The sequence below is a fragment of the Bos taurus genome, chromosome X, assembly GCF_002263795.3.
Source record: "Bos taurus isolate L1 Dominette 01449 registration number 42190680 breed Hereford chromosome X, ARS-UCD2.0, whole genome shotgun sequence".
NCBI classification, from domain to species: Eukaryota; Metazoa; Chordata; class Mammalia; order Artiodactyla; family Bovidae; genus Bos; species Bos taurus.
The window spans coordinates 58,522,835-58,537,060 of record NC_037357.1 but is presented as its reverse complement, the minus strand read 5'-3'; the positions used below and the strand labels follow the sequence as shown (position 1 = coordinate 58,537,060).

General features: G+C 41.8%; 1 protein-coding gene across 22 annotated transcripts in view; it reads right to left on the bottom strand.

Moving 5' to 3' along the window:
- The window catches only part of TMEM164 (transmembrane protein 164), a 179,090-nt gene that overhangs the window by 65,653 nt on the left and 99,211 nt on the right, over positions 1-14,226 (bottom strand). For 17 of the 22 annotated variants that reach the window (XM_059883428.1, XM_005227871.5, XM_024988062.2 and 14 more), the window contains one exon: positions 12,308-12,374. In XM_059883428.1, the coding sequence (XP_059739411.1) occupies positions 12,308-12,374 (67 nt within the window). 22 annotated transcript variants of the gene reach the window in all.

Here is a 14,226-nt window from a genome sequence, read left to right as displayed (position 1 = left end):
TGATACAGCCACTATGGAACACGATATAGAGAGTCCTTAAAAAACTAGGAATAAAACCACCATATAACCCAGCAATCCCACTCCTAGGCATATACCCTGAGGAAACCAAAATTGAAAGAGACACATGTATCCCATTCACTGCAGTACTATTTAGAATAGCTAGAACATGGAAGTAACCTAGGTGTCCATCGACAGATGAATGGATAAAGAAGTTGTGGTACATATACACAATGGACTATTACTCAGCCATAAAAAGGAAAGCATTTGCGTCAGTTCTAATGAGGTGGATGAATGTAGAACCTATTATACAGAGTGAAGTGAGTCAGAAAGAGAAAGATAAATACCGTATTCTAATGCATATATCTGGAATCTAGAAAAACGGTACTCAATAATTTATTTAAAGGGCAACAATGGAGAAACAGACATAGAGAATAGACTTATGGACACGGGGAGAGGGGAGGAGAGGGTGACACGTATGGAAAGAATAACATGGAAACTTACATTACCATATGTAAAACAGATAGCCAACGGGAATTTGCTGAATGGCTCAGGAAAGTCAAACAGGGGCTCTGTATCAACCTAGAGGGATGGGATGGGGAGGGAGATTCAAAAGGGAGGGGCTATATGTATACCTATGGCTGACTCATGTTGAGGTTTGACAGAAAACAGCAAAATTCTGTAAAGCAACTATTCTTCAATAAAAAAACAATTAAAAAAAAGAAACTCTATAAGCTTTCACTGTTCTTTTAAATATGCTTAATATTCCTTTCTTTAATTTGTGTGTAGATGACTTTAAACCCTAAAGTATCACAATGCCTTCTTTGGAAAGACATTTCCCACCATAAGCAATTCTAAACTGTGAATGACGAAGTACCTCAACATTAAAAAACTCTACTACCCTCGGTTCCCTAAGGACAGGTATTTATTATAAGTTACTAAAGGAACTTCCTCAACTTGATAAGGGCATGTGCGAAAAACCCACGGTTAAGTCATACTCAATGATGAAAGACTGCATCCTTTTCCCCTAAGGTAAGAAATAAGACAAGGATGTCCACTCTTGCCACTTCTATGTAACACTGCACTGGAAGTTGTAGCCAGGGCAATTGGCCATGAAAAAGAAATACAAGGCACCCAGATTGGAAAATAGAAGTTAACCTATCTCTATTCATAGGTAACACAACCTTATCTACAGAAAATCTTAAAAAATACACACACACACACACAAGTTATTAGCAGTAATAAAAAAGTTCTGAAAGGTTATAAGATCGATACAGAAGAATAAACTGTAATGAGCAATCTGAAAATGAAATGAAGAAAACAATTCCATTTGCAGAGCCATCAAAAATAATAAAATACATAGGAATACATTTAACCCAAAAAAGTGCAAAATCTATATTCCAAAAAACTAACAAAATGTCACTGAAAAAAAAATTAAAGAAGACCTAAATACATAGACAGACATCCTGTGTTCATAGATCGAAAGACTTAATATTGTTAAAATGACAATATTCCTGCAATTACTCTACAGTCACTGCAACCCCTATCAGCATCCCAGTTGGCTGTTTTGCAACAAATTACAAGATGATCCTGAAATTCATATGGAAATACAAGGGCCCCAGAATGGCCAAAACTACCTTGAAAAAGAATAACAAATTTGAATGACACACTTCTCACTTTCAAAACTTTCTACAAAGCTACAGTGATCATCAAGACAGTGTGGTGCCAGCATAAGAATAGACATATACATTAATGGAATAAAACTGATAGTCTAGAAATAAACCCTATTTGACTGATTTTTGATAAGGGTTCCAAGACATTTCAACAGGGAAGAGTCTTTTCAATAAATAATGCTGGGACAACTGGATATCCACATGCAACAGAATGAATTTGGATCCCTTCTTCACATGATGTATAAAAAGTCCTAAATGCAAGATCTAACACTATGAAACTCTTAAAAGATATTCCTAAGACCTCATGAACTTGATTAGATACTAGTGTCTTAGACATAACACCAAAAGCACAAGCAGTCAAAGACAAATTAGAGAGAGTAGACCATCAGTGTTTAAAGATTTTGTATTTTAAAGGACGCTATCAATAAAATGCAAAGACAGCCCAAAGGATGAGGGAAAATATTTCAAGTCATATACCAGATAAAGGTCTACTATCCCAACACATAAGAACTATCACAATTGAACAATAAAAAACAAATAACCCAGTTTAAACATGGGAAAGGATTTGAAAAGCCATTTCCCCTCAGAAGACATAAAAATGGCCAATAGTACATGAAAGGGTGTTCAACATCATTAGTTATCAGGGAAATACAAATCAAAACCACAGGGAGATACCATTTTACACCTTCCCAAATGGTTATAATGGGAAAAAAATCAGGTAATAAAAATTGTTGGCAAGGAGGCAGCAAAACCAGAACCCTCATACATTGCTAGTAGGAATAAAAAACAGGGAAGCCACTTTGGAAAGCAATCTGGCAGTTCCTCAAAAGGTTATTTAAACATGGAGTTACATATGACCCAGAAATTTCACTTCTAGGTATATACCCCAAAGCAGTCAAGACTGTACCCCACCAGGCTCCTCTGTCCATGGAATTCTCCAGGCAAGAATACTGGAGTGGGTAGCCATTTCCTTCTTCAGGGGATCTTCCCGACCCATGAACAGAACCCAAGTCTCCTGCATTGCAGCCAGAGTCTTTACCATCTGAGCCAACAGGGAAGCCTAGTCAAGCAGATATCTTTACACAACCATTCACAGTATCACTATTCACAACAGCCAAAAGGTGGAAACAACCCAAACGTCCATCAATGCGTGAATGGATAAACAAAATATAAGATAACCAACAAAGACCTGCAATATAGCACAGGGAACTATATTCAGTATTTTGTAATGCCCACTATAAGGGAAGAGAATCTGACAAACTGAATCACTGTGCTGTGCCCTTGAATCTGGCACAACATTGTAGATACAATATGCTTCAAATTTTTTTTAACGTGGTATACTGTACAAAGGAATATTATTATTCAGTCATAAAAAGGAATGAAGTATTGAAACATGCAACAACCTGGATGAACTTGAAAACTTTATGCTAAGTGAAATAAGTCAGTCAGAAAAGGCTACATGATATGATTCTATTTACATGAGATATCTAGAACAAGCAAATCCATAGGGACAGAAAGGAGAGGAGTGGTTGCCAGGGTCTATGGAGAAGGAGTAGAGAGACATCACTACTGCTTTTGGTGGGGGTGGGGGAGAATGACAAAAATATTCTAAAATTACATAGTGGCAATGGTTGTACAACTCTAATACACTGAATTAGACATTGAATTGTACACTTCAAATGGATAAACTTGTATTATGTAGATTTTATCTCAATTAACACTCCCCCCTCAAAAAAATGACTACAGGGAGAGAGAAAGAGGCAAGGACTCATTGCCTCTTTGTGGAGTGCTTTTAAATGTTCAAAGCTCTTTGCTAATTCTGTTATCTTTTGTTATCTGCTACCTTTTCTTCAAAAAGGTATCTGTGAGGTAGACAGAGCAGATTTCACTAAGCCCATTTGACACATGGGGAAACTGATGCTTGATGGGAAGGAAACAAACTCAGTCAAAGCCCCAAGGTCAGCAGCAGCATGAGACCAGGCAGGGCCCTAAGCAGCGCTGCCCGCCTGCACACTGCAATTGCCTGTGATGCTTTTGGAAAACGCTTACATTTTGAAATTGGCTCTGTTGCTTCTAGGGTGCAGTCAGAGCTGAGAACCACTGATCCACACAGATTGGGGAAACGGAACTCACCCGCTAGATAAGGCTTTGACCGCACAAAGAAACACTGCTGACCACTCAAGACTGTACTGCTTATGATTTGCTCAATAAATCTTGCCTGCTTGATCTAAAAAAAACAAAAAAGAAACATAGCTTGGGGGCGTGGCTCAAGGATGAGGGAGAAATATTGGTTGAAAGAGTCAGAGGCTGTGCCTTCTAATTGCATTTTTGGAAAACAGAACCAGTGCAAAGAACTATTAAACTGGAGGCAAAGAGGCTGCTGCCTGTCATCCTCACTCATGGCTGCCACTCTCCTTGAGAGTAGGGGGCTTGGGTGTTACTGAAAAACCCAGAGGTCTCGACATTTCTTTTTTTTTTCATTTTTTTTCATTCATTGTTTTACATTTCATTCAAATAGGAAGAAACACCAGGAGTGGGCCTAATTCACCTGTCAGGAGGGAGGGGAGAGAGAGCTGGCCAGTTCCCTAATCCAACAGTCTGTCTGGGAAACACACACACACACACACACACACACACACACACACGCGCACACACACACACACGCGCACACACACACACACACACACGCACACGCACACACACACACACACACACACACACACACGTGCTGCTAGTTAATGTGGAAAAGAAATCCTGCCAAGGAATTTTAATCTCACTCGGCAAAGCTAATTCAGAAACAAAGCCCTCTTCACATCACCATCACCCAACCAGGGAGCTGGAGCCAAGGCCCTGAAGGCTAACATCAAATAGCACAGGCCAATAGGAGCCCAGTTCAACTTCTATTTGGAGTAGTAGTAACAACAGGAGCATCCGACACTTATTAAACACTGTGTGCCAGGCACTGGACTAAGTGCTTACCCCACGTATCTCCATTCATTCAAGCACCCATCTACAGATAAGAAAACGAGGTCATCGAAGTGTGTAACTTACAATCACATGGATAAAGACAGACGAGCCAGCCATAAAAGCAAGGATCTGCTCACTCCAGAGTCAGCTACCTGACCACTACATTATACTAACTCTTAATAACCACACAGAGATGAGAAGGCTTTGAGAATACGCTGCAAACAATATGAACATCTGTTAACTATTCAATGATCCTATTTCAGTATTTTTCTGTATTTTCTTTATTTGCTATTATGAAGATATTATTTTTGTAAAGAAAACATTTACACAATTGCAAGGACAGAGGCACAAAAGCCTCATGCTTTTTGGTGTTTTTCTTTTTTTTAATATGTTGAAAAATAACCCCTTTTGCATTGATGGTACTTATTTTTTATTTCTACTTTCCTGTATTTTACAAATTTTCATTACTAAATATGACTTTTGCTGTCATCAGGAAAACAGCATTATTTTAAGTGGTTTAAAAATAATTCACTTGGGAAAAATATATCTCATCCCTCTGGTATCACACCTAAGACATACTGGACATGCTTGCAAAAGATCCCTGGAATTTCTCTACAATACAGAGGCTTGGGTTGATGGACTAATTCACTTCTTCTATCTGTGGATACCACCATGTGCTGGGTGCCCTGCATAGAGCAGATACCACAAAAGACATTATCCTTGCCCACAGACACTAGTCATGATGCAGGCCTGGGAGCCTGGCAAGAGGCTGAATATACACTTCAACCAAACTATGGAATGCTAAGCAGCTATTGGAAAACAACTGAGCTACATTCACACCTGAAGAGATTACAGATTCTACAATTAGGTTAAAGGAAAATACACTGGAGGAATGTTTATAGTTCAATGCTGATTGCACAAGAAACCTACAACCAAACAAACTAACAACCCCAGAAATGCGAACATCTCCATCTGCACTTATTGGCAAAAGAAAAATGTGGAAACATATACAAACAATTAACACAACTTACCCTTGGGGAGACAGGATCGAAAGTTGATGAGGTTAAAAGATTGGCTTTCTCTTTATACTTGTCTGATTAAATGGTTTTTTCAAGGAGCATATATTTTTTAAAAAATCCTGAAAGTATAATCAGTCCTCCAAATCTCTAATGGATATTGTATAAAATTTACACAAAAACTTGACTTGGCTTAATACTTGAAAATCAAATGAAGTAATTAGGAAAGAGGTGGAAGGAAACCCTTGAGCTTTCATATCAGAAAGACAGATGTTCTCAGGCCAGTTCTGTCAATTCTTGTGTGTCCCCGAGCAAGTTATGTAAACTTTCTAAGGTTTAATCTGTTAAATGGCAGTGCTAACCAGATGGCTCAGTGGTAAAGAATCCGCCTGCCAATGCAAGAGACATGGGTTTGATCCTTGGGTCAGGAAGATCCCCTGGAGAAGGAAATGGCAGTTCACTCCAGTATTCTTGCCTGGAAAATTCCATAGACAGAGGAGCCTGACGGGCTACAGTCTGCTACTGCTGCTGCTAAGTCACTTCAGTCGTGTCCAACTCTGTGCGACCCCATAGACAGCAGCCCACCAGGCTTCCCTGTCCCTGGGATCTTCTAGGCAAAAGTACTGGAGTGGGGTGCCATTGCCTTCTCCAGGGCTACAGTCTATGGGGTCTCAAAGAATCAGACATGACTTAGCAACTAAATAACAACAAATGAAACCAAGGGCAGTCATCAGCTAGATTTCTTAAACCATAACTTGCTTAATAAGTAACATTCTGTAACCTGCCTTCGCCAACCAAGCTCTCCTTAATTGTTCTTGCAAACTGTATACCTTTCAAGCTGTGTATAGCTTAGACAATATATCACAAGACTCCTTTAGCCACCCCCTATAGACAGCAGCTCTGATATTATAGTAATGGTTGCTTAAGTTGTTTTTTCAGGAATATGGAGCTATCTAGCCCATTTCAAAGTGGTCAAGACCATCAACCATTCAGCTGGGACTGAGTGTATCTGATGGATTATCTTTTGATATCAGAGGGCCAAAAACTCCATCCTCAGATCATGCTAAGGTCACCATTTTCTGAACATGCATCTCAAGAAGAAGTACGTAACTCGGCTACACTTGCACAGAACGCTGATTACTTCGTCTTCTTCTTGCCTCCAGCCATCTTTCCCCAGGCCTCAGACCACCCTGCTTCCTTGTCCCATAAATATCCTAAGTCCCTCAACTTGGGGAGATGGATTTGAGATTGGTTCTCCTCGCTTGGCTGCCTTGTAGGGCAAGCCTCAGCATTTGGCTTCCTGCACACTGGGCAATTGAACCTGGTACAGTAACACTAATATCCACCTTTCACAGGGTTTCTGTGAAGATCAAAGACTAATAATTAACAACTAATGCTGATGGAGGACTTTCCATCTGCCAGGTGCTGTGCTACATGCTTTACACATATTAACTGATTTAATCCTCAGAGCAGCTTTAGGAGGGAGGCACTTAGATCACCTCCATATCATAGATGAGAACATGGAAGCACATTCAAGTTATGTAACTTAGCCAAGTTCCCTTTCTCCCTCCCTCTCATACACACGCAGCACAGTCAGGGTATGAACCTGGAAAATCAGATCCCTGAGTTCATACTCTTAACAACTCTACTAGGGTGACATATTTGTATTCGTGAAAGATTCTGTGGTTGAAAAGCCCCATCTCCCTGTAAGAATTATTACTGGTGGTGGAAAAGGTAAGAAGTACACATAAAATCAAAACACTCCAAGGGCTAAAAGACGTGACAGAAGCAGAGTCACAGGATGTCTCCTGGTGATTGGCAAGTAAGTGGCAAAGTCTATATATACAAACTGGAGTCCATGACTCTCCATCCTGCTCTTTCGACTCTCAAGGAGAGTCTACTATTTCCTGCCTCCATACCTCTGGCCCCTTAGTTGAACTGTCACCTGCCTCTGCAATTGCATGCACATTCTAATAGACCTTCAAGGCTTGGTTCAGGCTTTACTTTTGCATGGAGCATTTCTGGACCACTTTATCCAATGACCTCTTCACGACGCAGTGCATTAGAGCTCAAAGTCTTTAGATTTAGTTTTAGTATTTACAAATCATGTAACTCTGAGCAAGTCATTTAGCTTCTCCAAACCTCAGTTTCCTCACAGGTAAAATCAGGTTCTTGTGAGAATTAAATAAGAATATTCATAAATTACCTGACACACATTCACATTAGATGCTCAATAAATGCTGATATTAACCCTCTTCCCATTTTTGTAGAACTTGGAACAATTACAATTTAGCGATTAAACCTGTATTGCCTTGCAATTCTCCTTTCTTGTGATTTTGACTCTAACATCGCAATCACGTCTAAGGTATTTGTGCCTTATCCTTCTAACTAAACCACAAGTTCCTTGAGGGCTGGGAATGAACTCTGGTTGCTTTTGCATCTCCTGAAGCATATAGCACAATATTTAACAAAAAATGTGCTCAATAAAAATTTGGACTGACTGGTATGGCTGGGCTGGCATTCTGTAAGACTCTCAAAGATTAATCTCAAAATACAGGCAGTAATTAGACCTATTCTAGCCCAGTCCCTAGAATTTGCTGGAATCCCAGGCTTTCTCAACACCCTCCATGTCCCCTATACACTTTGCATTCATCTGATCAGAAACACATTGGCCTTTGTAGAAGGTTGAGGCACAATTTTGCCTGAATCAATTCTTCAGAAAGCTAAGGCCTCTTTTGAAAACAAGCTTTTTCTATTTTAAGTACTGTCAAGAAAGTAAAGGGACATTCTGTCCCTAGTTCAAGTCCAAAACCCAAACTATAACTTTTTAAAATAGCTCAATTTGCCACTCACAGAAATAACTTTTCTAGGTCAATTAGCATGTTTCAATGTACCAATTAGCAAACAGTAAGATTCTCAGGCCGATTTGCATCCATGACAGCAAAGTGTTCCCAGCAGCACACAGGGGTACAAGGTGTGCCGGCGGCAGTTACATCCCAAAAACATGATGGTGGATAGGGAGCAGCTGCCCCAGGAATGCAAAAAATCATTATTAACCTCTTCCACTCAGTCTGAGAGTTAGGAACATTCGAGAGAAACATCTAACAGAGAACAGGAACTGGGTAAAAGGGGAGGGGTGGTAAAGGAGGAAAACAGGAGCTAGTGTAACAGATCAACATGGCTACACAATAAGGGGCAATTTTTGATAATGAGATAATAATATACCAGAGGCTTTGAGCCTTGATGAAGAAAGGAGCTTGATGAAAAGAATCATTATCATTCATCTCCTTATTGTTCTAGTAGAAGACAGATGGCTGCAAACATAAATATAGGCCAGGCTAGAGGCTTTGGTTGGAGAAGGGGCTGACACAGTGTTTGCAGTTTCTTTTCTCCCTTGCTCAGAATACTTCATATTCATAAGAAGTTGTCATGGACATTTGAGGGTAAAAGGCTCAGGGTTGGGAATGCAGCTTGGGTCCCGTGCCTCATTCTGAGGACCAGATCAACAGCTCTGCAAGGTAAGAGCTATAACTGAAAAGCTAATATGTAACCAAGTTCCATGGGCACCCTGCTTAGTTCCCACATCTTGGCTTGCACTTTCCAGGAGATGGTTTAGCCTGAAATGGATGACATTCTCTGCAAAGTCATGGGTATAGATAAGGAACCCCATCACCATCAGACTGGAAAACCACTGGCTATACAAGGAACTACTAGGCAGTTCATCTATTCTCCAAGCCATGGACTACTTACTGACAGCTGGGGCTGGGGGATCTCAACAAGGGATCCATGGATGGGCTTCTGGGAGAACGGGGCAGGAGGTGGCGGTCTGTGTCCCTCCTGAAATTGTATGCAAACTTGTCTTTGTGAATCTGGGAAAAGGCTCTATTATGCTCGTCAACTTATCAAAGAAGCCTACGACCCAACTCTTCTACTTGGAGAGAAGCTAAGCAGCATCTCCAGCGTCTTAATTCACTAGAATTCATATTCAAACTCACGCTAAATGTCAATCAAACAAAGGAAAAGGGCTCTGAAGTCTGAGTTAGGAGACCTGGGTTCTAGGGGCATCCACCTTGGCTTCTTAGGCAAGTCATTTATCCATCTAAGTTCCCCCTCTGGGCTTCCCTGGTGGCTCAGATGGTAAAGAATCCATCTGCAATGCAGGAGTCCTGGGTTCGATCCCTGGGTTGGGAAGATCCCCTGGAGGAGGGCATGGCAACAACCCTCTCTGGTATTCCTGCCTGGAGAATCCCCAGGGACAGAGGAGCCTGGCAGGCTACAGACCATGGGGTTGCAAAGAGCTGGACATGACTAAGCACAAGTTTCCCCTCTAGAAGATTAGCTCAGACAAGCTTTCAGCTCTCTGATAATCTAATAATAGTTCCATGATACATTTCCCTTTCTTCCCTCCAAGAAACAAAAGTACAATTGCCCTTAAGGCACTTCATCTGAAGTCAAAAAGAGACCTATTCTGAAATCCTGGTGGTGAAGAGTACTTACTTGTAGTAGGGGCCATTGGAATAAATCTTCTTTCTTCTAAGGTGTCAGCTTCTAAGATAAAGAACCAGGAGGAACTTGGAGCTGGGCATTCTCCAGCTGGTCTGCAAGTCCCAGTGCCAATAAGGCACAGGGCAGAAGACCACATGGAAATTCACTGATGATCCACATCCTTTAGCTGACTGTGGAAATTTCCTCTAACTCCCTCACTGTCTTTATATATGAGTGCACACACGTTTGTATTACTGGTATACACACCAATTAGCTCATTCTATTTTCTTTGTTTCCTCATTATAGCCAAGGAGGAAAAAGAGGATTAAAAAGCATCAAGGGCCAAGAAGGAAGAAAGGGCAAAAAATGTCCAGAATTGACTTCCTGCCTAATTAGATCATCAGGTTTAAAGAGTTTCCTACCTTCCTGTGCCTTATTTTGTCAATCTGAGCTCAAATAAGGGGTTGCAAAGTAAAAAGTCCTAAAGGTCAGGGTAGCCTAGGAGGGGTCCCAGCCATTTAAAGTAACCAGACCAAAGCCAACTGTCAAGACATATGCAAATAGAGCCACCATCCTGAGCTTTTATTTTAGAAAAGAAATACAAGATTATTTACCAGAGTGACTGGAATCGCTAGTTAACACAGAGTTCATCAAAGAAATTTTGATGTTAAGGAAAGTTACTTGGACATTCTTGATAAACTGGCTGACTAAAGCTTGACATTTATGTAGAAAGTACTGGGGGTCATAACAAATAGAATAACAAATCTGCCATTAGAGAGGGGAAGAAGCGAAAAGGGGGAAAGGGAGGGAAGGAAGGAAGGAAGGACAAAGGAGGGATGGACAAAAGGAAAGAGTTTCTACCGATAGACTCTCTGAATGTCAGTTTCCTCCTCTATAACAAGAGGCTATAATGCTCGGCCTTCACACAACTTAATAGCTACCTCCCACAACTGTTATTTGAAGTGAAGTCGCTCAGTCATGTCCAACTCTTTGAGACCCCATGGACTGTAGCCTACCAGGCTCCTCTGTCCATGGAATTTTCCAGGCAAGAATACTGGAGTGGGTTGCCATTTCCTTCTCCAGGGGATCTTCCCAACCCAGGAATTGAACCCAGGTCTCCTGCATTGTAGGCAGACGCTTTTACCATCTGAGCCACCAGGGAAGTCTATTATTTGAAATGACCTTGTAAACTTTGAAATGCTATCCAAAGAGGAAGGATTATCATTTTGAGATTTAAACTGTGATATTAATACATGAGGCAAATTTAAGTCATGAAAACAGAAAGCAGTAGGAATTATTTCATGTGTGAGTTCTTGCCCTGAGTTTTCTCAGCCAGCCTGCTAATCCCTCTCAGCCCCACATATGGGAGTCTGAGGACAGGGCCCAGCCACTCAAGCCCTACACTCCCACTTCTCTCTGTACTGGTTTAGCACCCAGCCACCTGCCACAGTGGGGTTCTACTTGCTAGCCACTGGGGAGATGTGTGGGCCAGACTTCTCTGTGGGTTTGAGAGAACAGGGAAGAAATCTAATTCTTGCCCAAAGGCATCTCTGGCAAAGCAGGCTGCCTTTGAGGCTCCCCAGTAGATTATTCTGGACCAATGTGGCTGAATCCACACTGGAGGCCCTTAGAACACCTGGAAGCCTTGGTTGAATGGGTGGAGCCTCCTTTCTCTTCACCAAACCCTTCCAAAAGCTTCTGTAGGCTTTTTTGATCTGTTCTGGTTCTGGCCTAAACCCTTACTAAAGCCCCAGAGTTCCATACCATACTCTCACCCTCATCAAGCTCCATTACATCCAAACAGGGTTGCGTCAAATCTCAACACTGAACGTGTAGATATGTAAAAACTTACATGGAGGGGTCAAAGGTAGAAATTACCATGATTAATATAAATAAGCTAAAAGGATATATAGCATAGCACAGAGAATATAGCCAATATTTCATAATAACTTTAAATGGAGCTTAACCTATAAAAACATTGAATCACTATGCTCTACATCTAAAACTAATATAATATTCCCAACCACCTATACTTTAATAAAAAAGATTAAAAAAATAAAAACTCACATGGGGACATGACCCAAGGATGAGGACAAGCACTGGATAACATAGGAACGAGCAAATACCATTTTGTATGTTGCTGGTGTATTTCTAGAAGGGGCCACTTACCAGCCGCGTATTCACCACAGGAAACAACAGAGCAAGAAGAGCTCCATTCAACATGTGCATCTGTAGCCTGGAGAGGAAAAAAGATAAAGTGCAGGTCACACTCTGACTGTGATGCAGAGGCAGACAAAAATGTGTCAGGTTATGCCATGCCAGATGGGAGAGCATGTATACAAGAGGTTGTGTGAGTCAAACAGAACACTGGAGTTGGCACACGTGCGTAATAAATTAAAAGCAGCACATTTTGCATTAGCTGAAATGTTCTAAAGAGCACCAGCGCCACCTCAAAATCCCCCAAACACTTGGTGAACAGGCTTTGGTTACAACACTTCATTGCATAATTAGCTCTGGGCTCCCTAAACATTCGGTCTGTCCCAATCTCAGCTCCAACTGCTGTGGCTCAGGCAGCCTAACAAAGGGGCACTGCGGGAGCCAGGTGTTATTACAGGACTGTGTTATTACAGTAGAGACCTATTTCTCAGAGCCAGGTTGCTTATTTACACAGCCAGGTCCAATCCTCCTCCCCAAACAGAGATCTAGGCAGGAAAAGGGCAGCAAATACAACCCAGGAAGACAACGTCAGGCTCTCTCACTTTCTTAGAAATACCTTCGGGCAGAAGTGGCAGCCTTCCAAGCTTTCTTTTATCTATTTTACATATGGGGTTCTGTGACTAAAAAGCAAAACAAAAAAGAAAAGGAGAAAACCACTAGTCTCCAGCATTGGGTAGTGATCCTGTTTCCCAAATCCAGACTTGTTAAAGCACATGCTACTGCTAAGTCACTTCAGTCGTGTCCGACTCTGTGCGACCCCATAGACAGCAGCCCACCAGGCTCCCCCGTCCCTGGGATTTTCCGGGAAAGAACACTGGAGTGGGTTGCCATTTCCTTCTCCAATGCATGAAAGTGAAAAGTGAAAGTGAAGTTGCTCAGTCGTGTCCAACCCTTAGCATGGACTGCAGCCTACCAGGCTCCTCCGTCCATGGGATTTTCCAGGCAAGAGTGCTGGAGTGGGGTGCCATTGCCTTCTCCAAAACACATGCTAGGAACCCTTTATAAGTCAAGAGCAAGTGTGAGCTGTGGGAATAGGCTGAGGCAGCTTCCTTCATCATTCAAGGAAAGTGGGCCCTGACGACTGAGGGAGAAGCAAAGAATGACAGCCTCTTCCTCCTGCAGAAAAGCTAATTTGATGGGTCACATACAACCACCACTGAGTCAGCGTGGCTTCCGGACCTCAAGCTCACTCTTGCAAGATCACACACACACACACAAACACACACTCACAGCAGTCTCACGATAACTAGGATCTCTCTTATGCCCTTACTGGGACCTAGAAGAACATGAGCTCTTCTCTTGGAACTCATGGACCTGTGCCTAAGACCAACAGACCATGTTGTTAGGAGTCCCCAACGGAACACCACACAAGCCCCAAGGCTGCTTTCGGTTTCCCCCAGTCTGTTTCTTTCAGCTGCTTGTTGCTGGCAATGCTGTGATGATGGTGATCTGCACTTAACATAACCTAGGCAAGTATCAAAGTAACTGCTCTAGGTAAGTAAACTCTCTCACTGAATTTTTACAGCAATTTTATGAGATGGGTACAATTATTTGTCACATTTTGTGGATAGGAAACCAGGCTCAGAAAGGTGAAGTGACTTCATCAACGCCATAGGACAGTAGAGTCACAATGCAAACCCAGGTTTATCTGACTCTGAACTCTTATGTCCATCTCGCTATCTTGCATCAGAGCCTGCCTCCCTTCCTCCACTGCAAATATGACCTCAAGTGTAAAGAGTTAGGGGTGCTCCACCTTCCTTCCTTTTGCTTTTAGGGGTCTCTCTTACCACCTTCTTCATCCCCTGCTCCAGGTTTAATGAGCTTTCAGGTGATGACTGTCAGGAGCTTGCTCTTAGGCCATGCCAGACCAG